The sequence below is a fragment of the Caretta caretta genome, chromosome 20 (genome assembly GCF_965140235.1).
Source record: "Caretta caretta isolate rCarCar2 chromosome 20, rCarCar1.hap1, whole genome shotgun sequence".
Classification (NCBI taxonomy): domain Eukaryota; kingdom Metazoa; phylum Chordata; order Testudines; family Cheloniidae; genus Caretta; species Caretta caretta.
In genome coordinates, this window is record NC_134225.1 from 4,109,356 (window position 1) to 4,132,924 (window position 23,569).

At 55.3% G+C, this 23,569-nt stretch overlaps 1 protein-coding gene across 1 annotated transcript; it reads left to right on the forward strand.

Annotated features, from left to right (window-relative positions):
* Positions 1–943: 943 nt before the first annotated feature.
* Positions 944–23,302, forward strand: TSPAN31 (tetraspanin 31). Its single transcript, XM_048832117.2, has 6 exons — positions 944–1,188; positions 11,604–11,771; positions 17,105–17,185; positions 19,587–19,736; positions 20,155–20,283; positions 20,480–23,302. Exons 1-6 carry the CDS (start codon positions 1,123–1,125, stop codon positions 20,552–20,554), a joined length of 669 nt encoding a protein of 222 aa, XP_048688074.1. The 5' UTR covers positions 944–1,122; the 3' UTR covers positions 20,555–23,302.
* Positions 23,303–23,569: the final 267 nt, after the last annotated feature.

Sequence of the window (23,569 nt, forward strand, 5' to 3'; positions counted from 1 at the left end):
GGCCAGAGGGTTCCAGGGCACAGGGCTGGGGGGGGGCAGCAGGGCCGGGGGGGATCGAGGGCAAAGGGCCGGAGGGTTCCAGGGCACAGGGCCGGGGGGGGCAGCAGGGCCGGGGGGATCGAGGGCAAAGGGCCGGAGGGTTCCAGGGCACAGGGCCAGGGGGGTGCAGCAAGGCCAGAGGGTTCCAGGGCACAGGGCTGGGGGGGGGCAGCAGGGCCAGGGGGGATCGAGGGCAAAGGGCCGGAGGGTTCCAGGGCACAGGGCCAGGGGGGTGCAGCAGGGCCGGGGGCGCAGCAGGGCCGGGGGGGATCGAGGGCACAGGGCCGGAGGGTTCCAGGGCACAGGGCCAGGGGGATCAAGGGCACAGGGCTGGGGGGGGCAGCAGGGCCGGGGGGGATCGAGGGCAAAGGGCTGGGGGGGGCAGCAGGGCCGGGGGGCACCGAGGGCAAAGGGCCGGGGGGGTGCAGAAGGGCCGGGGGCGCAGCAGGCTGGGGGGGCACCAGGGCACAGGGCCGGGGGGGGCAGCAGGGCCGGGGGCGCAGCAGGCTGGGGGGCACCAGGACACAGCCACAGGGGGGCACCAGGACATGGCACTGGAGGACTCTACGGCACTGGGGCAGGGAGCCCTAGGCCGGGGGCCCGAAAATACAGGGCCCCCAAGGGGAACCCGGGCACGGCCCCAGCGGAAGGTGTCCCCTCCATCCGGGTCTTTGTCCACCCGTGAGCCACTCTCATCCGGGTATTTGGGGTCGAAGCTAAAGCCCGGCCTGGAACGACTGCGCATGCGCAGCAGCAAACCGCGTTACCCTGCGCAGGCGCTCTGAGCAGGAAACGAGCCTGGCGCGGGAGGTGGGAGTGCTGCGCAGGCGCCGTGTGTGTGAGACCTGTGCTCGAGAAGACCGCACGCGCACCACGCCAGAGTGCTGAGCAGGCGCACAAAAAGGAGGTCCTGCCCAGGCGCAGTGCGTGTGGGCGAGCGCGGCGTACGGACGCGTACTCACGCGCAGGCGCCTCTCAAGGAGGCGGGGGGGGTACCTGCGCAGGCGCAGTGCGGCGCTGGGCGCTGGGCTCGGGTTTAAAGGGCCAGGAGCGGCCCGGCCTGCGCTGCCCCCGGCCGGGAAGATGGTGTGTGGCGGCGGCTTCGCCTGCTCCCGCAACGCGCTCTGCGCCCTCAACGTGGTCTATGTGGTGAGCGCGGGCCCGGGGCTCCGGCGGGGCCTCCCTCAGCCTGGGGGGAGGGGCCCCGCGCGGGGCCTGGGGAGCCGCCGCGCCCCCCCTTTGTCGGGGGCGGGGGAGGGGCCGAGAGGAGCCGTGCCCCCCCTTTGTCGGGGGCGGGGGAGGGGCCGAGAGCCAGCCGTGCCCCCCCTTTGTCGGGGGCGGGGAGGAGCCGAGAGGAGCCGTGCCCCCCCTTTGTCGGGGGCGGGGAGGAGCCGTGCCCCCCCTTTGTCGGGGGCGGGGAGGAGCCGTGCCCCCCCTTTGTCGGGGGCGGGGAGGAGCCGTGCCCCCCCTTTGTCGGGGGCGGGGGAGGGGCCGAGAGCCAGCCGTGCCCCCCCTTTGTCGGGGGAGGGGAGGAGCCGAGAGGAGCTGCCCTCCCTTTGTCGGGGGCGGGGGGCGAGGTCCCTAAGGCAGGGGGTGCTGCAGGGGTGTTTGGCCTGTCTCTGCTCAGGCTACAAGTTCTCTGGGGCCCATGGAGGCTCTAATGTCGAGGGCAGCTGCCTTGGCATTTTCCTTAGCCCTGGGCTGCATGAGGAGAATGGGGACATGCCCCTCCTCCCAAACCAGCGCGGGTTAGTGCCGAAGTCCACATGTCTCTGACCCCACACAGGCCGGGGCTGGACTTCACTTCATCCTCCGCCTCGGGCAGTAAAAAGATCATGCCCGGGCCCACAGCCTGCCCCGACGCCTGCATCCAACGCTCTCCGGTCACCACTGGTCTACGTGGACGAGTTCGACGGCTGTAACACTGTCGTGTAGCGGCTTCCGCAGCGATGGAAGGGGTTTGGCTGTCGATGTTGTTAATCCACCCCTCAGAGAGATGCTAACGAGGTTGACGGAAGAATTTGTCCATCAACCTAGCCCTTAGAGAGGTGGCTAAATTGATCTAATTTTTTTAAGTGTGGGCCCGGCCTTATTAATCTGTGAGGGGTGTGATTCTTTAATCACCTACGCCCTGCCTAGTGCATAGAGCTGATTTTCCTTCCTGAACCGGAGTAAGCCCTACAGTATAAGCTCTCTATCCCCTCCAGGGGGGTTAGCAGCTTTAGCTATACTGGAATAGGTCAAGTGACAAAACTTTCTAGTGGCGTACCCAAGTGCCTCAAACATCCAAGAAGCAGCCCGTCTGCATTGCCGCCCAAACCAGCCGGGTTCACGAGCAGCCCATGGCTTTTCATAGAATCATAGAATATCAGGGTTGGAAGGGACCCCTGAAGGTCATCTAGTCCAATCCCCTGCTCGAAGCAGGACCAATTCCCAGTTAAATCATCCCAGCCAGGGCTTTGTCAAGCCTGACCTTAAAAACCTCTAAGGAAGGAGATTCTACCACCTCCCTAGGTAATGCATTCCAGTGTTTCACCACCCTCTTAGTGAAAAAGTTTTTCCTAATATCCAATCTAAACCTCCCCCACTGCAACTTGAGACCATTACTTCTCGTTCTGTCATCTGCTACAATTGAGAACAGTCTAGAGCCATCCTCTTTGGAACCCCCTTTCAGGTAGTTGAAAGCAGCTATCAAATCCCCCCTCATTCTTCTCTTCTGCAGGCTAAACAATCCCAGCTCCCTCAGCCTCTCCTCATAAGTCATGTGTTCCAGACCCCTAATCATTTTTGTTGCCCTTCGCTGGACTCTCTCCAATTTATCCACATCCTTCTTGTAGTGTGGGGCCCAAAACTGGACACAGTACTCCAGATGAGGCCTCACCAATGTCAAATAGAGGGGAACGATCACATCCCTCGATCTGCTCACTATGCCCCTACTTATACATCCCAAAATGCCATTGGCCTTCTTGGCAACAAGGGCACACTGCTGACTCATATCCAGCTTCTCGTCCACTGTCACCCCTAGGTCCTTTTCCGCAGAACTGCTGCCTAGCCATTCGGTCCCTAGTCTGTAGCGGTGCATTGGGTTCTTCCATCCTAAGTGCAGGACCCTGCACTTATCCTTATTGAACCTCATCAGATTTCTTTTGGCCCAGTCCTCCAATTTGTCTAGGTCCTTCTGTATCGTATCCCTCCCCTCCAGCGTATCTACCACTCCTCCCAGTTTAGTATCATCCGCAAATTTGCTGAGAGTGCAATCCACACCATCCTCCAGATCATTTATGAAGATATTGAACAAAACCGGCCCCAGGACCGACCCTTGGGGCACTCCACTTGATACCGGCTGCCAACTAGACATGGAGCCATTGATCACTACCCGTTGAGCCCGACAATCTAGCCAGCTTTCTACCCACCTTATAGTGCATTCATCCAGCCCATACTTCCTTAACTTGCTGACAAGAATACTGTGGGAGACCGTGTCAAAAGCTTTGCTAAAGTCAAGAAACAATACATCCACTGCTTTCCCTTCATCCACAGAACCAGTAATCTCATCATAAAAGGCAATTAGATTAGTCAGGCATGACCTTCCCTTGGTGAATCCATGCTGGCTGTTCCTGATCACTTTCCTCTCATGCAAGTGCTTCGGGATTGATTCTTTGAGGACCTGCTCCATGATTTTTCCAGGGACTGAGGTGAGGCTGACTGGCCTGTAGTTCCCTGGATCCTCCTTCTTCCCTTTTTTAAAGATTGGCACTACATTAGCCTTTTTCCAGTCATCTGGGACTTTCCCCGTTCGCCACGAGTTTTCAAAGATAATGGCCAATGGCTCTGCAATCACAGCCGCCAATTCCTTCAGCACTCTCGGATGCAACTCGTCTGGCCCCATGGACTTGTGCACGTCCAGCTTTTCTAAATAGTCCCTAACCACCTCTATCTCCACAGAGGGCTGGCCATCTCTTCCCCATTTTGTGATGCCCAGCGCAGCAGTCTGGGAGCTGACCTTGTTAGTGAAAACAGAGGCAAAAAAAGCATTCTATGGAGCATTCTATTTTCTATGGAATAAGCCGAAAACAAGGTACCCCACTCAAAGCTGCAGTCGTGCAGTCATTTTAGTTTAATGCTTCTAAGTGCCTTTATAATGCCGGCCCGTATGCACCTGGAGGGGCACGTCTATACGGAAACGGAGCAGCTGCGGTGCTCTAGCGTTGCCATGTAGATGCTGCCTGTACCCTTGGTCTAGGTCATCAACCTCTCTGAGAGGCGGCAGCTAGGTCAATGGAAGAGTTCGTCCATCGGCCTAGTGCTGTCGACACCGGGGCTTAGGTCGCTATAGCGACACGTCTCGGGGGGTGGGGGGGGGTGTGGATTTTTCACACCCCTGGGAGACACAGCTCTACCAATGTAAAAGCCTAGTGTGGACTAGGCGGAAGAATTATTCACTGGTGATTGTATCTGTGAGACAAGGAAGTGAAACGTCAATAGCTCTTTCCTAACATCTTGCTGTAATAGGCATCTAACGCTGATGAGAGCCAGTTTCAGAGCGCTGGCTCGGCGAAGCTTAGTTAGGCGCTTCAGTAATCTGACGTGTTCTGCTAGAGAGTGTTAACATAAATGCCCATTATTTCAGCGCCTATTTAGCAGCATCCTCTTGATTCTCTGGGATACTCTTCTAATCTGGTTAGCCAGAGGTTGCACCCATATAACTGACATGCGTCTTCTAGGGCTGTCAGAGCCTTTTCTTGGAAGTCTTCCATCAGCGGTAGCAGTACGGAGTGCGCTGGCTAAAAGAAACTGGCGTGGTTTAGCAGTGTCTGTCGCATGGATGACATCATGTCGACAGCACGGACTTTCCACCATCATCTGTATTGGGGTAGTGACTGAGAGCCCCTGTCCTGGGCCAGGATCCCAGGGTGCTGGATGCTGGACAGACCAGAAGATCCCACTCTAACTACGGGAGGAGGGTCTCTCAAATCAAGGCTTGGGGGGGCTCCCGGTGAGGCCCCAGAGCCTGGGCAGCTCAGGTCTGGAATAAGCGGGTTGGCCCAACGGTTGCTGTGAACTTGGTAACCAAGGGCTGGATCCACTTTGAGATGTTCAGTGTCGCAGCGCCAATCACAGGAATAACATGGCGATCCACAAAGCTTGAGTTAAGTGCCTAGGTTCCCTATGTAACGAATGGGGCAAGGGAGGGGAACTGCCTAAACTAGCCAGGAAGGGGTGTAGGTTAAGTCCTGCCTCTCTCTCAGGGACAGGTGCCCAAGTCTGGGCTGTGTAGTAGGAAGAGAGCCTGAGACATAAAGTCTTGTATTAGAGGCCTGGCATGAGGCAGGACCTGCTTATAGGCTCTCTTCCTACTGCAGGGAGGCACCAGTCCCGGCTCGTGATCCCCAGCCAACCCTCTCCTGGAGTTGGACGGCGTAGGCACCTCAACTGTTGGGAGAATGAGTTAAACCCCTGCCTCACGCCACGCAATGGAGTGGTGAGTGGAGATGGTTGTGGCCATTTTAGGACCAGTGGTTAGAGCACTCACCTGGGACGTGGGAGACAGTGCCCCCTTCTGCCTGAGGGGGAGAAGATTTGAACAGGGATCCCCCCCCCCCCCCGAGTGCTCTGACCACTGAGCTGGGGGTATTCTGATGTGGGGCTCCCTCAGTCTCTCCTGCTGCTCATCGCGTATAAATATGCAAGGGGTCACTGGGCGAGCGATTCCATAGGCTGGGGACGTACGGTCCAGTCCCCCTGCTCCAATCCACTTCAGTCGGCAAAGGGAGCCCCACATCAGACTATCCCACCACTCAGTGATTAGTGCTCTCCTGAGAGGAGGGAGACCCATTTTCAAAAGCTTGTCACCTCCTTTGGTAGAGAGAGGAATCGAACTGGGGACTCCCACATCCCTGGTGAGTGTGCTAACCACTGGACTAAAAGTGTTGATGTGGTCTATGCTGCTGCCTCCAGCCCGATTTCAAATGGGCCCTTGTCCTGTAGGGAGCCTCTGTACACGAATCCTGGACTGGGCCCTGCAGAGAAGATAGGCAGGCAAATACTGATCATCTTCCAGCTGATGGATCTTTCTGGGGCTCAGAGGCAGAAACTTAGTCACCTAGGCCATGTCTGCTACAAGGACTTGAGTGCTGGGGGAGTTTAGGTGCCTACAGGGGTAGGTGGCCACCAGGTGTGGCTTTGCAGATTACAGTGGTGCTTAAATCTGGGACATAGTCACCTAAACCCCAGACTTGGGTGTCTTTGTGGACCAGGGCTCAATTATTTTTGCCTTAGGTCCTGTAGAGGTTTTGAGTCTTCAGAAGCATTTATTGCCCATAATGCCTCACCAGACTGGCTCAGAGCTGGCTTTTTAACAAAATGGCGGCAAGAATACTGACTCTAGTCGTGCTCTAAGCTTTTTTCTGCCAGTCGCTGGGTTTGCCTGACGCATCAAGGCAGAGAGGCCGCCGTCCTCCCTGAGCAGCATGTAGGAACAGGCAGGGTTGAGCAGAAACAAATGCAGACAGAAAGCGAGGGAACGCGCTGTGAGAAGGGGGTTGGAAAATGGACAAGTAGTGGGAGGGCAGCCATGAATCAAGGTCTGCCAACAGAAATGGTTGGAGCCCTCCTGACGAGTGAGTGATCTAGCGTGCAAATCTGTGAGCTGCGGTCTCTGGATCTCCCTGGTTAAACTACACTGGGGCCCCAATTTTCTGGTGCCCTGCAGTCACGTAGTACATGGTACTACCAGTCTGACCCTGTTGCACTTCACACCAGGGCTGAATGGGTGTAAATGACATGAGATGCTGGGCAATAGGGAATCCGGCCCCAGGTGTCTATGGAAGTAGAAGGCATCTGTGCGACCGTGGCTTGAATGGAAAGCCTGGCCGTGCAGCCAGGCTGGGGTAAGCCTAGTGAAAAGGACAGTTGGTTTAAAGCACTAAACACTAGTGCCTCTTCTACACGGCGAGAGCACTGGGAACTAGGACCGCAGCGGGGCAGGCTGTGAGCGCGGCTCAGTCTTTACATCCCATCCAGTCGAGAAGTGAGATTCGGAATAGCACTACCCCTACCCCTAGGGCGAGCTGTCGGGTGTCTGCTGGAGCCTGTGCTTCCAAAGCGAACTGCGTAGGAACAGCAAGCTGAAAGGGAGCTATGTGTCGGGGGATGACTGTGTTGGAATAAGTCCTCGTGTCCCACAATCCTGGCCTGTAGCAGAGCTTGTCTTCAAGCCACTGTTGTGCGCCCACCCACAGATGTGAGAAATTTGTCATGTCCATTAGCTTGGTCTGAATGTAGGTAACCGCAGTAGCTGGTCTGCTCCATGGGCCTGACTGATATAAAATAGACAGGAAGGGAGGTCAGAAACCAAACTGGGCTGAGAAGAGGGCCCAGCCCTTGTCTGATGGTGGAATGCTGTAGGGAGAGAGTGAAACACGGCTGGCAGGAAGTGGACTCATTGCTGATGGAAGCTCACTGCAGTCAGTTACAGCAGGGGAAATCTGGCCTAATGTTTCCTTTGTCCCAGGCGACAGCTGTGCGGGATTCCTCCTGCAGAGAAGACCAGCACATCTCTTTTGAGCAGTTGAACGGCAAGCAGATCTGCATGTCGCTGTGCTAAAGGAGTGCAGGAGAGAAATCCCAGTGCTCCTGCATGCCCACTACCCAGCCATCCTTATCCTCAATGGTGCCAGACACTAGCCCAGTTAGAGGGCGTCTCATGCTCTTCTTTGCCAGGTGCCCCCTCACCTGCCCAGTGTGAAGACCTCTTCAGTGAGAGCGAGACTAGGAGCAATGTTCACCTGCAATGTTCTCTTGTTTTCCTGGCAACTCAGTGGTCACCAGCTGCATTAGTTTGTGCAGAAATCAGCAGGGTTTCACTGACTTAAAAACCCATCTGGTCTGTGCAAGAGCTGACATTACTGCAGAATCTCTGAAACACAAGACGTTTGGAGTGCAAATGCCACCGTATCTCTGTTCTCTTTGCACCAACTCTCTGGAGGGGTGACTTCAAGCACTGTCACCCTGCCAAGTAGCTGTCCCTAGTGGCTGAGGCTCTCCGTGCTGGGAGAGGAGGTGCAGTAAGCTGCTACAGATCTTAGAGCTGCACGGCGTCATTCTAAAGTGCTTCACAAACTAGTCGCCTAGGAGCAACTAATCACTGAAATGCAGCTTGTGGTTGTTTTTGGGGGTGGGGATCTTAAAAGTGGGCAGTGAACAGACTGCTGGCAAAGAGACTGTTCCATTCAAGGTGATCAGGGAAAACCTAAACTCTAGGGGCTATTGAGCATCTGTAGAGAGTACGTGAGACTTGTCTGAAAGTCCCATGCACAATCTCAGAAGATCAGCCAGGCCAGGATTCAAACCTCTGGTTCTAGGCAACCTAATCGTTCACAACCCAGAACACAGAGAAAGTGGGTGAAATCCTGGTTCTGTTTAAGTGAAGGGGGTCTTGCCACCAACTGCACTGGGGCCAGAATATCACCTGGTATTTCTGGTGCTCGTCACTGTAATATCTGTGGGTATGTCTGTACTGCAGTAAATCATGGCACAGCTGCAGCTGACTCAGGCTTGCAGGGGCTATAAAGTTGCAGGGTAGATGTTTGGGCTCAGGGTGGAGCCTGGTCGCTGAGACACCATGAGGGGTAATGTGATGGAGGAGAAGTTTCAAGAGAAGCAGCCTGTGTTAATGTCTATATATTTTATTGCTGACCTGGTCATATTAATGTGCACAAGCTAAACAGCTGCTTAGTTAAACAGCATTGCTCTGTCTTGTTGCCATTTGACTGACCTGGAAGGTGCAAATGCACAAAGGTGCCTCTTTAACTGGATTTGGTAAGCCAGCGCGAGCCTCTCTGGAGGTGCTCTTAATTCAGTTTGATTGGCCTATTCTGATGTAGCTCAAGTCAGTAAGGAATCAAACACTGCAAAGCCAACGTAAGCCCTTCAAACTGGGGGTTTTTTTGAGTGTCTGCAGAAGGATTTGCACTAATTTATACACAAATGAGCATCCATTTAAACTAAATTGGTTTCTTAAACGTGGCCAAAAGATGGCAAGAGCTAGCCAATTCCTCCCCCAGTTGGAACCCATTTTATGAGCTCAAATGGTGAGTGGATCTTTCTGGGACGAATCGGTCTAGGAGATGAAAAAGGGCATTTACCACACTCTTACAGGAAGTCAAAGTAGTCAAGGTTAACTTTAACGTTGTGATAAAAGCATCCATGCTGTCTAATGTGCTTTTGGCTCTGAAGTGTGGGGAATAATGAGCCAGTCAGTCACAAGCCAACTGATTAAAAGGTGGCAAGCTCAAAACCAATACACCCACACGCATGTAGTTAGACAATGGAAATTGAGGCCACAAATGTAGCAAGTTTCAAAAGGGACTGGATCCTTCTGTGGATAACAAGAATCTCTGGAGTTATAATTAATGCTAACAATTTAGAAGGGATATTAACCCTTATGCTGCAGGCTATAGTAGAGATCAGAATGAGACCTAGATGGCAGGAAATAGATTATCCCTCATTTACCTATTATGGGTTTCTTGCACTTTCCTCTGAAAGGTGCTGGCTGCTGTCAGACAGGAAACTGGACGGATGGACAGTGAGTCCAATCCAGTCTGGCAGTCGCTAGGCTCCCAAAGTAGAGATCCTAGATTACAGAGGTACAGAAGTGCAATAGGGAGCATGTAAAATGTGCAGAGATGCCCCCACCCCCAAAGATCCAAAACTGGAGCTGGCGTCCATTCTTCCAACATCTGATCTCTTGAAATGGGTGATTAAGAAGCCAACTAATTGCAGGCGTGCGGGGGTGGACTGTGAGCTTGGATCTTGGCATGAAAGGAATGGGGGAGGGCCCGCTAGCTGGGGTGGGGGCGAAGGGCTGGAATAAACAATGGTTAATGGAAGGGAAACCAGCAGGGGTTGGACAAGAAGCTGAAAATAAAAACCAGAAAAGATAGGTTTCAGAGTAACAGCCGTGTTAGTCTGTATTCGCAAAAAGAAAAGGAGTACTTGTGGCACCTTAGAGACTAACCAGTTTATTTGAGCATAAGCTTTTGTGAGCAACAGCTCACTTCATCAGATGCATACTGTGGAAAATACAGAAGACGTTTTTATACACACAAACCATGAAAAAATGGGTGATTATCACTACAAAAGGTTTTCTCTCCCCCCACCCCACTCTCCTGCTGGTAATAGCTTATGTAAAGTGATCACTCTCCTTACAGTGTGTATGATGATCAAGGTGGGCCATTTCCAGCACAAATCCAGGGTTTAACAAGAACGTCGGGGGGGGGAGGAAAAAACAAGGGGAAATACGTTATCTTGTATAATGACTTAGCCACTCCCAGTCTCTATTCAAGTTTAAGTTAATTGTATCCAATTTGCAAATGAATGCCAATTCAACAGTCTCTCGCTGGAGTCTGGTTTTGAAGTTTTTTTTGTTGTAATATCGCAACTTTCATGTCTGTAATCGCGTAACCAGAGAGATTGAAGTGTTCTCCGACTGGTTTATGAATGTTACAATTCGTGACATCTGATTTGTGTCCATTTATTCTTTTATGTAGAGACTGTCCCGTTTGACCAATGTACATGGCAGAGGGGCATTGCTGGTACATGATGGCACATATCACATTGGTGGATGTGCATGTGAACGAGCCCCTGATAGTGTGGCTGATGTTATTAGGCCCTGTGATGGTGTCCCCTCAATAGATATGTGGGCACAGTTGGCAACGGGCTTTGTTGCAAGGATAGGTTCCTGGGTTAGTGGTTCTGTTGTGTGGTATGTGGTTGCTGGTGAGTATTCACTTCAGGTTGGGAGGCTAGTCCTTGCCTACAGACAGCCCATCTCCCAAGATTTGTGAGAGTTTTGGGTCATCCTTCAGGATAGGTTGTAGATCCTTGATAATGTGTTGGAGGGGTTTTAGTTGGGGGCTGAAGGTGACGGCTAGTGGCGTTATTTTCTTTGTTAGGCCTGTCCTGAATAAGTCACAAAACAAGGCCCCAGTCCAGCTGATGCTTAGGCACGCACTTCCCTTTCCCTGCATGAGGGTCCTGTTGCAATCAGCAGGGCTACTCAGGTGAGTAAAGCTAGGCAGCAGGCAAAGTTCACTGTCACTTAAATGCTGGGCTAGAGGTAGGCAAGGTTTAGTGGATAAGTTTTAAGCCCAGACCAGGAAGGGGACAGTACTGTTTACAAAACCAAATAGCAGGTCTCAAAGCGCTCTACAAAGGTAAGTATCATTAGCACCATTTTACAGATGGTAAAGCTGAGGCCCAGGGAGGCAGAAGATGTCACTCAGCTGGGAACAGAACCCAGGTCTCTGCAGTCCACTTGCCTGCTCTCCCTCCCAGTAACATGACAAGCCCCCAGCACTCCCCCTTTGCAGCCTAACTGTTTGTTTAGACTGTCAGTTCTTTGGGGGCTGGGATCTTATCAAAGCCCCTACTGTGCTGTGCAGGAGCTGAGAGGTGCCTCTGCCAGGATGCGGAGGTCATTGGAGGGGCGTGGAACTGGTGTGCTGGGTGGCGTGGGGGAAAGGGCCCCCCACATCCCAGGCTGACCTTCTCCTCTTGTTTTCCAGCTGGTTGGGTTGCTGCTGATAGGCGTGGCTGCCTGGGGGAAAAGCTTTGGCATTGTCTCCAGCATCCACATCATCGGTGGAGTCATCGCCGTGGGTTTCTTCCTGCTGCTCATTGCCATCGTGGGCCTCATCGGGGCTATCAACCACCACCAAGTCATGCTCTTCTTTGTATCCTTCTGTGCCCGGCCTGGGAGGCCGGGGCCATGCCACGCTCCTCACAACTCTGCCCCGTGACCCTCGTGCCGCTAATAATCTCCTGGTTCTCTGTGGCACAAGAAGCACCGCTGTGTGGAGCGAGAATGTGGCCTTGAGTAACCTCAGGGCCCGGCTACATCTGCTGACGAAACTCCTGTTGTTGCTGTCACTGTGCAGCTCCATGAGGGGGAACCCCGCTGTTGTCAGGCCCCCTCTGAGCTGGGTTAAGGGTGGTTCAAACTCTCTAGCCAGCCTGGTGGTAGTAATGATTGGGAATCCAGCCCGAGAGGCTGAAATCTAGAAGTTGGGTCCTTAGGACCCTGCTAGATGGTCTTGCTTGCTACAGCAAAGCAGCAGCCTCTGCTGGGAATGCCAGACATTCCCTTCAGGCAGTGGGCCTGGCTTTAGGGTGAGGATCTCTGGCCCCCACTATGCTGCAGCTCAGACTAGCATGATCGCCATGATCTGTTCTGGCTCTGACATCTATGAAGGGGTGGCGTGGCCTTCCTTTGGAATTCCCCTCCGCCCCCAGCTCAGGTCGAGGCACGTGGTACTACATGAATGCTGCGACCGTTCTCTCCAAAGGTGGGGAGGTGGCTTGGTGGGAGAAGTAGCGAAGAGCAAGTGGGTGAAACAGGTGGGGGTGTCTGGACTGGACTGGACTGGAGGAGGAAGTGAATGTGCCGTGAGAATCTGAACGAGACTGGCTGTGGGTAAACTCGGGCTGGGGCTGTTTGAACTCTCACTAGGTAAAGCACTTGAGTCTGCGTGGCAGGGACAGCCCTGCAGACGGCCAAGGGCGGAGCGGCGGCAGAAGGAGTCTCCTTGCTCTCCCACGCGGGGGCGTGGGGCGGCCCGTGGGCACTCACAGAGGGAGCAGCACTGGGGTGTCTGTCTTGCCATGCCCCCTAAGAAAAAGGAGGCTGGCGTCCCAGAGCAAGCCACTCCTCCGATGTGCATCTTTGCAGGCCGGTCCGCCAGAGCAGATACCCCGTTTGGCCCTGCCTGCTGCCAGCTGCTGTGGGCAAAGAGCTTCATGGCGGGAGAAATGGCAGCTGAGAGAGGATCTAATTCGCTGTCCACAGTAGCGGGATTTCCATGGACTTGTTCTAACGTACCGGGGGCTGGGGGAAGGAAAGCCATGTCTGGTGGACCCTTGGGAGTTACAGTTCTAGCCCCTCTTCCAGATTCTCCTTTTTATCTATAAATAAAACCCATAGCGCATCTCTCTTCTTTCCCCCCCCCCCCCCGCCCCCTCTGGCAGCCAGGCTGACGTTCTGCTCCCCTCACGCGGGGGTGGGGTTTTTCATCTCCATTTGGCTATCATGAGGCTGGCAGATGTAGCTGCTGCACTCTGAATATGCTCTTCCTCGGGGGGGCCTGTCACATCACTGGGGCACTTCAGCAGCGGGTGCTGGTTGCTAGGGGCTGCCGCAGGCTCTGCACCAGGCAGGTGCTTGCCAGAAGGGACCTGGGGACCTGTCTTGGCCTGGACTGGAGCAGAACCTTTACCTACCTAGACCAAGGCCAGGCATGGCTGATTGCCACCTATAAATGGGCTGATATTTCAGTGAAGGGGAAGTGATGCGAAGAGGAAACCGCAGTTCCACTTGAAACCTCAACTTTTGAGAAACGGAGCTAATATTCAGCTGAGCTGGCTGGGGATTGTAGCAGATTTGGAGACCTCAGCAAGGGGGAGGGGACCTCCGCCAGCCTCTGTGAAGGCCAAAATCTTGTTAAACAAGGTGGGGTGGGGAGACAAATGCTCCCTAGGCACCAGAGGGCAAAGGCTAGGTCTCGGTGGGGATCGTTCCAATCTTGGGGTGGGCAATACCCCTGACTTTAGGGGGGCCACAGCAGGAGGAAGGTAGGAAAAGCTGAATTCAGAGGTCATTAACTCTCCCCTGGCCAGCAGGGAAAGGCTGAGGCCGCACAGGAGTTCAAGTCCCTTAGGCCAGGTTCTGCACAAGCTGCTCTCGGCCGCAGACCAATGTTGGGTAGGCAGGGACCTTTCTTTTGGTCCTATTCTTGGTGCAGTTATACTGGTGGAAAAGGGCTTTGCTGGAACAGCTTATTTCCCTCGGCCAACAGGTGTAAGCAGTGGGGCCCCTAGGAGCGTTTGCCAGCATGGCTAGACCGCAAGCCTGGGAAGGGGAGACTAGGCCTTAGGGTGGAAGCCCTGGGGGGCTTTGTCCTGCTTGCACCCTGCCTAGCACAACCAGAGATCAGTCTCATCCTGCAGCTGCCTTGCCGGGGGGGACGGGCAGGTTTCAGCACAGGCCTCGGAGGGCCGACCTGGCCAAACCCAAGTGGCTCAGTGTGGGTCCCACTGCCATTCACTCCAGTTTGGAGGAGGTGGGGCCCTGAGCTTGGGGTGGGGTGGGGGATCAGGCTGTTGGAGGAGAGGGAAAGAGGAGAGTCTGGGGGGTGGAAAATCTTTCCCCTGCGAGACACACACTTTAATTGGTGGCTCTGCTGGCCCCAGGCCCGGCCCAGGAAAGCAGTGTGAACAAACTCTGTGCAGCACCAGCAAGCTGAGGCTGCTGGTTTTGTGTCTGTTGCCTTCTCTGACTCAGCTGTATACTGGGCTCTGCATTTACATGTACGTGGGCGATGGGTGGGGCGAGGCGGTCGCCTGTGGATAATAATCTGTGTTTAAAGGGCCCTAATTAGCCTTTGATGGTCACCCCTCAGGAAGGGAAGGGTAAGCTGCCAGCTCGGCTGCTCTGGGGGGGCTAGAGGAAGATGGGCCCTTTTCTCCTCGCAAGGCACCTGCGACGGCGGGGTCCTTGCATGGAAAAAGAGACCTTTGCTCCAGGAACTACCCACCCTGTCCCCTGAACAGGGTGTTAGAGCAGGACCCTGCCACTGGGGACTCCTGGGTTCCACTGCAGCTGTGCCCTGGCCTGGTGTAAGATCAGAGCTAGGTTTCCTGATTACACAAGTCGCTTCACTTTCCTCTGTCTCAGGTTCCCTACCTGTACCATGGAGCTGGCACAGCCCCCCCACCAGGGCTTGTCTGCAGGGGAGACCCGCCTGACAGGCCTGCTCTGGAATAACCCATCCTGTGGATGCAATTCCAGCATAAAAATCTACAGTGGAATAGTATCAAGAGAGGGGCGTTGCTGCAGATTCGCCGTACTGCTCGGCAGGCTCCCATGGAGACAAAGTCGAGCGCCGTCTCTTTGTAAAGCTGCAGCCTCCTTTCCCCAGTGTTCCCCTCTGTACATTTAAACAGCCCTAAACTGACCCTCTCACTGTCTAGCTAACCCCCTCCTGCGCCACCCTCCAGTCTGAAGTTCAGACGTTTGCTGTGGGAAGCACCCAATATGCTTGGGGAGTTGGCAGCATAAGCACCGGTTGCACAGATAGGAGGTGTCCTCTTGGGGGAGCCACACAACTCCCTTGGAAATAACCGGTTTCAGAGTAACAGCCATGTTAGTCTGTATTCGCAAAAAGAAAAGGAGGACTTGTGGCACCTTAGAGACTAACCAATTTATTTGAGCATGAGCTTTCGTGAGCTACAGCTCACTTCATCGGATGCATACCGTGGAAACTGCAGCAGACTTTATATACACACAGAGATCATGAAACAATACCTCCTCCCACCCCACTGTCCTGCTGGTAATAGCTTATCTAAAGTGATCATCAAGTTGGGCCATTTCCAGCACTAATCCAGGTTTTCTCACCCTCCACCCCCCCCCCTCCACACACAAACTCACTCTCCTGCTGGTAATAGCCCATCCAAAGTGACAACTCTCTACACAATGTGCATGATAATCAAGGTGGGCCATTTTCTGCACAAATCCAGGTTCTCACCCCCTCACCCCCCTCCAAAAAACACACACACACAAACTCACTATCCGGCTGGTAATAGCTCATCCAAAGTGACCATTCTCCCTACAATGTGCATGGTAATCAAGGTGGGCCATGTCCAGCACAAATCCAGGCTTTCTCACCGCCCCCTTTTCCCGGGGACACACACACACACACACACACACAAACACTCTCCTGCTGGCAATAGCTCATCCAAACTGACCACTCTCCAAGTTTAAATCCAAGTTTAACCAGAACGTCTGGGGGGTGGGGTAGGAAAAAACAAGGGGAAATAGGCTACCTTGCATAATGACTTAGCCACTCCCAGTCTCTATTTAAGCCTAAATTAATAGTATCCAATTTGCAAATGAATTCCAATTCAGCAGTTTCTCGCTGGAGTCTGGATTTGAAGTTTTTTTGTTTTAAGATAGCGACCTTCATGTCTGTGATTGCGTGACCAGAGAGATTGAAGTGTTCTCCGACTGGTTTATGTGTGTCCCCGGGAAAAAAGGGCGGGGGGGTGAGAAAGCCTGGATTTGTGCTGGACATGGCCCACCTTGATTACCATGCACATTGTAGGGAGAGTGGTCACTTTGGATGAGCTATTACCAGCAGGAGAGTGAGTTTGTGTGTGTATGGGGGTGGGGGGGTGAGAAAACCTGGATTTGTGCTGGAAATGGCCCACCTTGATTATCATGCACATTGTAGGGAGATTTCAGAGTAGCAGCCGTGTTAGTCTGTATTCGCAAAAAGAAAAGGAGTACTTGTGGCACTTTAGAGACTAACCAATTTATTTGAGCATGAGCTTTCGTGAGCTACAGCTCACTTCATCGGGAGAGTGGTCACTTTGGATGAGCTATTACCAGCAGGATAGTGAGTTTGTGTGTGTGTGTTTTTTGGAGGGGGGTGAGGGGGTGAGAGAACCTGGATTTGTGCTGGAAATGGCCCACCTTGATTATCATGCACATTGTAGGGAGAGTGGTCACTTTGGATGGGCTATTACCAGCAGGAGAGTGAGTTTGTGTGTGGAGGGGGGGGGTGGAGGATGAGAAAACCTGGATTTGTGCTGGAAATGGCCCAACTTGATGATCACTTTAGATAAGCTATTACCAGCAGGACAGTGGGGTGGGAGGAGGTATTGTTTCATGATCTCTCTGTGTATATAAAATCTGCTGCAGTTTCCACGGTATGCATCCGATGAAGTGAGCTGTAGCTCACGAAAGCTCATGCTCAAATAAATTGGTTAGTCTCTAAGGTGCCACAAGTACTCCTTTTCTTTTTGGAAATAACCGTGAGCTATGGCGCTAGAGTGTGGCAGAGGTTTGTTCTTCTGCAGGGGATTTTGCAGCTGGCAAAGGAAGCTGCCCGGGCAGATGCTGTTGCTGTCACTGTCCTGTTCCACCCCGGAGGCTGGGTAAGGGGGCAGGAGCCTGGGAGGAGATGGCAGTGTCTCTCCCCCCCATGTTTCCTTAACACTGACTCTTCCTCAGTACATGGTCATTCTGGGGCTCGTCTTTCTCTTCCAGTTGGGAGTCTCCTGTTCGTGTCTGGCCCTTAACACAAGCAGAGAGGTGAGTCAGCCTCCCTGCCCTACCCTTGGCCACAGCGGCTTCAGCGAGATGCGCTGGAGAGTCCGTACATCCGTCTTCGCAGGGAAACAGGAAGGGGCCCTGGCAGCTGCCCTGTGGCTTCCAACTAGTGGGTTCAAAGGTGTTTGGTGACTGGCAGGCTGCAGATTGTCCCAGCTAGTGAGAGTTGAAACCCTCTTCCTACGAAGCTCTGGGCCTGGTAGATGTCTCACCAGCCCATCAGTGCAGTGAGGTGGATCCTCTGCCTGGTTTGGCTAGTTACAGCGCCCAGTTGTCTCCCCTGGAATCAGGGCCTGCAGGCCAGCCAGACTCGCGTGAGATCCCACGCTCTGCCCCGAAGAGCGTAGCCCAAGGGCTTGTCTTTACTGCAGATTTGACCCGGGGGCACCCCTTGGGTTGTATCTCACGTTGAGTCCCATTTGCACACCCCAACCCCTGACGCAGGGGTGGTGGTGCTTTAACTCAAGTTGGTGGCCTGTCACGGAGAGGTTACAGGTTGCCTAAATATACTGTGTCACCTGCTCACCCCAGCATGTGTGGTGCAGACATTAGCTAGCTCTACTGGAGGGCGGATAGTCCTCAACACCTTCCCACAGTGCCGCTCGGGTGGCTGGCAAAGACAGCCATGTTTGCCCACAATTCACTGGAGCGCTTGGCTCAGGCTGTGCCCCCAGCGGTCTTAGTGCCAGGCCCCACCCAGTCTGGACGTACGGAGCAGGCTGGCGGCGGGGCCAAGGAGAACTCGGGTTGACTCGGAAGAGGGCAGACCAGAAAAGGGGTGGGGAGAGGAGACTGTGCAAGAGACACACTCTACATGCAGCGAGGATGGGGCTTGTTGGGGGGGCTGGTTTAACTCTGTTCCTCGGGGAATTGCTGGGACTCTTACCCCGGAGCAGAGGTGGGTCAGCGCTGAGTTCTCGGGAACTGCCCACATTCACTCTGGATTTTAAAACCATCCCATGCTCGCTCTGCCCCTTGTCCCACTCCTCCATTCCTGCCGAGCGTCAGCAGCGCTTCACAAAACACCCATTTCATGCTGGTCTTACAGCTTGTTTCCTCTGCAACACGCTACCCCCACCCCCTCTTCCAGAGGGCACCCTCAGCCTCTTGCCGCTGTGCCACGGGACACCGGGAGCTGGCATCTCATCATGGAAACAGCCCGAAGCCAGCTGTCAATGCTGGGATGGGGCGGGAGCAGTAAGGGCCTGTTGGATTATTTTAGATGGATTATATACCCTACAGGTGTTACCATAACCCGCTCTCTGTCCACCATTAACCAGTGTTAAACAAGGTCCAGGGCTGGCGAGCAGAGACCTCCGCCTGCTTCGTACCATGGCAAAACACCATTAAAAATCTTCTTAACCTTTCATTAAAAATGAGAAGGCAGAACAGCTCCAACCTCTGAACAATAAAGTATTCACTACGGCTCTCCTGCTGGCCCCGACCCTTGGTCCCTTTCCCTTTAGCTGGTGAGAGTTTTTAAGAAGGAAAAACCCCTTTAGGTTCCAGGCTCTTAGATCAGTGTGTCTCAACGACCAGTTCAGGGACTGCGGCCAGTCCCTGAGCTCTCCCTGGCAGTTGAGGAAGGCAGCAAGCCAATTCCCGCTATTAAAAAAGGCGAGGAACACTGTCTAGACGGTATTAACGCTGGTAAGAACTGTCCTGCGGGGAAGAGAGGAGTTAGCTGAGCTGCCTGGAGCTGCTGCAGCTGTTAGAGTCCGAGCCCGTTTCATCCCAGCTGGGATGTGGGATGGAGCTGGTGAAGGCGGCGATGTCCTCTGCATCCCCCAGGCCTGGCTGGGACCTCTCTCGGGATCAGGCTGACGGAGGGCTGAGATCCCAGGAGCTGGTGGGAGTGGCAGCTGTGATGGTGATCCTTGCTGATTTTTCTCCCCAATCTCTTTCTTTACAGCCCCCCCCCCCCCCCTCAAGGGAGCAGTAGGTGGGGCGGAATGGCCTGTCCCCTCCTTGCTTTGTCCATCAATCAGCCCGACTTTCCAACACATTGATTTTTGGTTCTCTGATGTCTGGTTCCAGGCCTGACCGCAACCCAGCCCTTGAGTTAGAGCAATGGGTCTTCTTGGGGGCTGCGGGGGGGCAGGGGGGCTCCTTCCCCCACCTCTGTCTGCCAGGTGGGCCAGCTCCCCTCCTAGGGCTCCCTCTTCTCACGCTTCTCCCCCACTATCCATGTAAAGCTGGTCCCCCCCGCCCCTATCCACCGAAGGAGGGGCAAGGGGGAAAACCTCTGGCTGCGGGGAACAGCGTCCTTTAGTGGCTAGTCAAGTTGCTGCGGTGGGTGCAGCTGTGGCCGCCAGGGCCCTGGCCCAGAGGGTGTTTGCTGGCTGTGCTGTTCGTGGGGTAACCCCAGGGGCTCTGCCCACAGGAGAGTCTCTTCCGTGCCACCTGGGACATGCTGAGCAATAAGACCCGCAACGAGATCGAGGTGAATCTGAACTGCTGTGGGCTGCTAAACAACACCAACGACCCAGTCGCCATCAAGACGTTCCAGATGGACTACAACCACTGCACAGCCGTGAGTCCCAGGGCGGGGCAGCACCTTACCCCAGCGCTTCTGCCTCTGGCCTTTCCCGGCTCTCCCAGGCTGCCGGTCGCTCACCCCCAGGGGAAACCTGCTGGGAGATCTCGGGCCTGGTTCTCAGGGGCGGCTGTTGAGACATTCGGGTTCCAGGGCAGTAACTCTGACTCCTCCCAGCTATACTAAATTCAGGGAGAAGCTCCGGCTGGGCACAAGTCTGTACGGCTGGGGCCGGCGGAGGATCAGGCACGTCTGTCAGGGGAGGGAATCCCATGCACGCCCGGCCCCCTTGCCTGTGCCATGCTCTCCTGGCTGGGGTTGTGGTGTGCTAAGGGGGGATGGTTCTGCTCCCCTGTAGCCACGCTGCTCTGACCGCGAGGGGAGCGTCACTGTGGGGCTTTATCATCCTCTCCAGATGTGTAAGGACAATACGACCAAGGGCCACGTGCCCAGCTGTCCCAAGTGCGGGGAGACGATGCTGAAGCATTCGGATGAGGCCCTGAAAATCCTCGGGGGAGTCGGACTCTTCTTCAGCTTCACGGAGGTAAGTCCTCCAGCCGGGGGTGGGGTTGGGGGGGACCCCAGGTAACCTCTCAGCAAAGTGCTTACACAGTGGTCCTTAGCAGCTCCTTGTGACTCAACGGGGGGGGACCAGCACCACCAGTGGGAGCTGCAGCCTGTGACACAGGGAGCCCCCATCGTGCCTAATCCCCCCCCCCCATCTCTCTCTCTTCTCCTAGATCCTCGGAGTCTTGCTAGCCATGCGCTACAGAAACCAGAAAGACCCCAGAGCAAATCCCAGTGCCTTCTTATAGACCGTCCACCCCCCACCCCTTCCCTTCCCCAGCTGCTAGTACATTAGCCCTGAGAATCCATCTCCCTCCACTGCTTGGAAGGAAAGCGACGCCTGCATCTGCCCCCCTGTCCGCACCCGGGCCATTGTTGTGTGACCAAAGCGCTGAGCGGATGAAACGGCAGCTGCGCGGCTCCATCCTTGATATGAAGCCTTTGGCAAATGGCTGGTGGGGGTGGCGTTCAGTGCGAGACCGTTCTCGTGCAGCGAGAGCCCGGGCTCAGCCGTGCCAGAGCCAGCCAGGAGCACTGGGCACAGCTAGAAATGTGAAGCTGCTAACCTGTAGTTAGTACCCTGCTCTGACCAGTTCCCCGGCTATGCCTGGCACGTAGCCAATTGCGGAGAGGCATGTTGCCCTGCTGAGACCGGCCATGCCAGCCTGGCCAGGAGCAAACTCCAGGGCTATATTTACCTGGTAGAAACTAACCTGGCCACAGCTGCGCTGACCCGACGAGGAGAGGGAGGGACTTGCACAGCTTAGAGACCCCGGAGCCAGAGCCAAAAGCCAGGGCCCCGTAATCTCGGAAGTTAGTTACGTTCCTTTAAGGGCTGGGGCAGGGGGCTTTGTCTCGGATTTGTATTAATCCAAAAGGAGAATGTACAGCCTCTCACGGCGCTAAATACCCTGAAGAGGTTCATGTGAAAGGGGGTGCAGGGGGGGAGGACTCTAACAGGTACCAGGGGGCTGGTGCGTAGCAGGAAATTTTGGCATTTTTATCCTTAGAATAAGCAGAATCTTAAGAGCCAGGGTATAGCCTTTCAGCAGGTGGCACCTGCTCTTGCCCCACCCAAGGGCTTTGCAGGGACATTTCTGAGCCTTGGACCAGCTCCTCAGCCCCCCTGCAAAAGCATCTTCCAAAGCCTCTGACGGCCAGGGCCATCGCACACCCCCTCTCCCCCAGCTGTCCGACCCTAACCTCCCCAGGGGCAGCAGAGACCAGCCACCTTCCCGGAACGGCAAGAGCCTCAGCCGAGATGGGGTCCCATCCTCCTCTGCCACAGTCAGCTGGAGCGTGCTTCCGCGCTGCCATAAAGGGACCGGCCTGCTGCAGAGGGGCCACCCCCCGCCTGGATTCCTTGCCCAAGGTGATCTGTGCAGGGCCGGCAAGGATCCCCCTCTTTGCCAGCCCCCGGTTTTTGCTGCACCCCCCCGGTCTTTGGTTTTTGCTGCACCCCCCACCTGAGATCTTAGCCCAACAGCTAGACACAGCTTGACTGATGCCTTACTTAGAGCTGGGTGCTACACCTCCCCGTAGCAGGTGAGTTTGGCTTGAGAGACTGACTGGGAGGGCTGGTCTGGTCTGGTCCCACTACACTCCCAGATCCACCTGCTGTCTCCAAGGGGCAGCATCTACCCCTCCCTCTGGGTCGGACAGGGGTTGCATGTGCTGTTCAGGGACGGGGACACCTTCACCCCCCCAGTTCGCACGGAGTGTCTCCGCCAACAGCCCTAGCTGCCAGCTCCGCTGGGACAGAACAGCCCCCCCTGCAGGCCGTAGCTCTCTGGGACAGACCAAGGCCCCTGGCCCCAGAGCCCTGGCACGCTGGGCGAGGCCCTGGCCTCCTCAAGCCGGAAAAGGCGGAACCCAGCTCCCTGGCACGACAGCGTTGGCCCAGCGCTGCCCATAGTGTGGGGCTGGAGCTTCCCCTCGCAGGCCGTAGAGGGTCCAGGCAGAGCTGGATAAACCCCCATCCTGAACCAACACTGGATCATTTTAATTCTTCCTGCCCTGCCTCTGTGAGACCCCTCACCCTTGTGACTAGTGTGGTTAGAGCCCACAGGGGCTGCATGCTATTTATTTATAAGTCTAGCTGGAAACTCTAGGTATGTTGTAGTAGAAGGTGTTTTCCCACGGTGTGACTGAGCCCTCCCTGCACCAGGCTTGGGGCAAGGAGACTGGGGCCTTCTGCAGAACCAGCAAAAGCACCTGATTCTCCATCCACGCTTCATTAAAGGGCCGTCTGCCCTTCAGCCTCTGGGCTATGCCCACCGGAGACAGCAGCGGGCAGCAGCAGAATGCTGCTGGCTCCTTTGTCAATTAACCCCTGGAGGGAACTCAATGAGCACACCCACACCTCAGTGTTAAATTAGCCGTTAGCCGGCCCCTGGGCGCAGCCCAACGCAGCGGGGAGACCAGGGCGCTGAAGGAGTCAATTTCCTCTCTGGCACCCGCTTGGATTATTTGCCAGCTGAGCCAGCCTGGAGCTCAAGGCTTCAGCTGATGACAACAGCACGTCCCCCACTCCCTGGGGAAGTCACCAGCCCCCAGTCCCGCATGTCTCCCGCAGAGCGATGCCTGCCCCAGCTGGTATGTAAACAGAGCCACAGGGCAAGGTCCCGCACCCAGGCCCTCGGGGGCACTGGGGACTCCTGTGTGACTCAGCCCCGGGCAGCGGTACTAGAGGTTTCAGTGTTTTAGCTGGGCTCGCTGGTTCGGAGGGTGCTTTCCCAGCAGCGCTCGTGGGTGCAGGTTCCCCTGGAGGTTGGGCAGAACTTGGCTGGGGCGCTAGTGAAGCAGAAGCTGCTCCCAGAGACTTGTGTTTAAACAGAAGGGCAGCAGGACGTCAGCCTCTCCCCCTGTCTGCTCGGCCGGGGGATCCGTGCTGGACCCATGTATCAGTGTCCCTCGGAGTGGCTGGAATCTGCACAGCTCCTTCACTGTTGTGTGTATCTGTTACTTTATCGATCAAATAAACACCTTTCAGTGACCCTCCGGCTCCGCGGTATCACTGGGGGAAGGGCATGCCTCCTCCCCCCTTGGAGTAAAGGTGCAGTGCCCCCCCAGAGGCAGCAGTGAGACCTCCAGCTGGCAGAAAGCAGGAACATGAGCATGACCCCTCCCTTTGGGGGGGGGGGGGGATGCCAGGTGAGAACATGTACACAGCTCTCAGTCCTGTCTCTGACCACAGCCACCCCGCTGCAGCCTGGATGGGAGCAGGGGGCATGGTTCTGTCCACTGCTGCAGAGGAAGGGGTG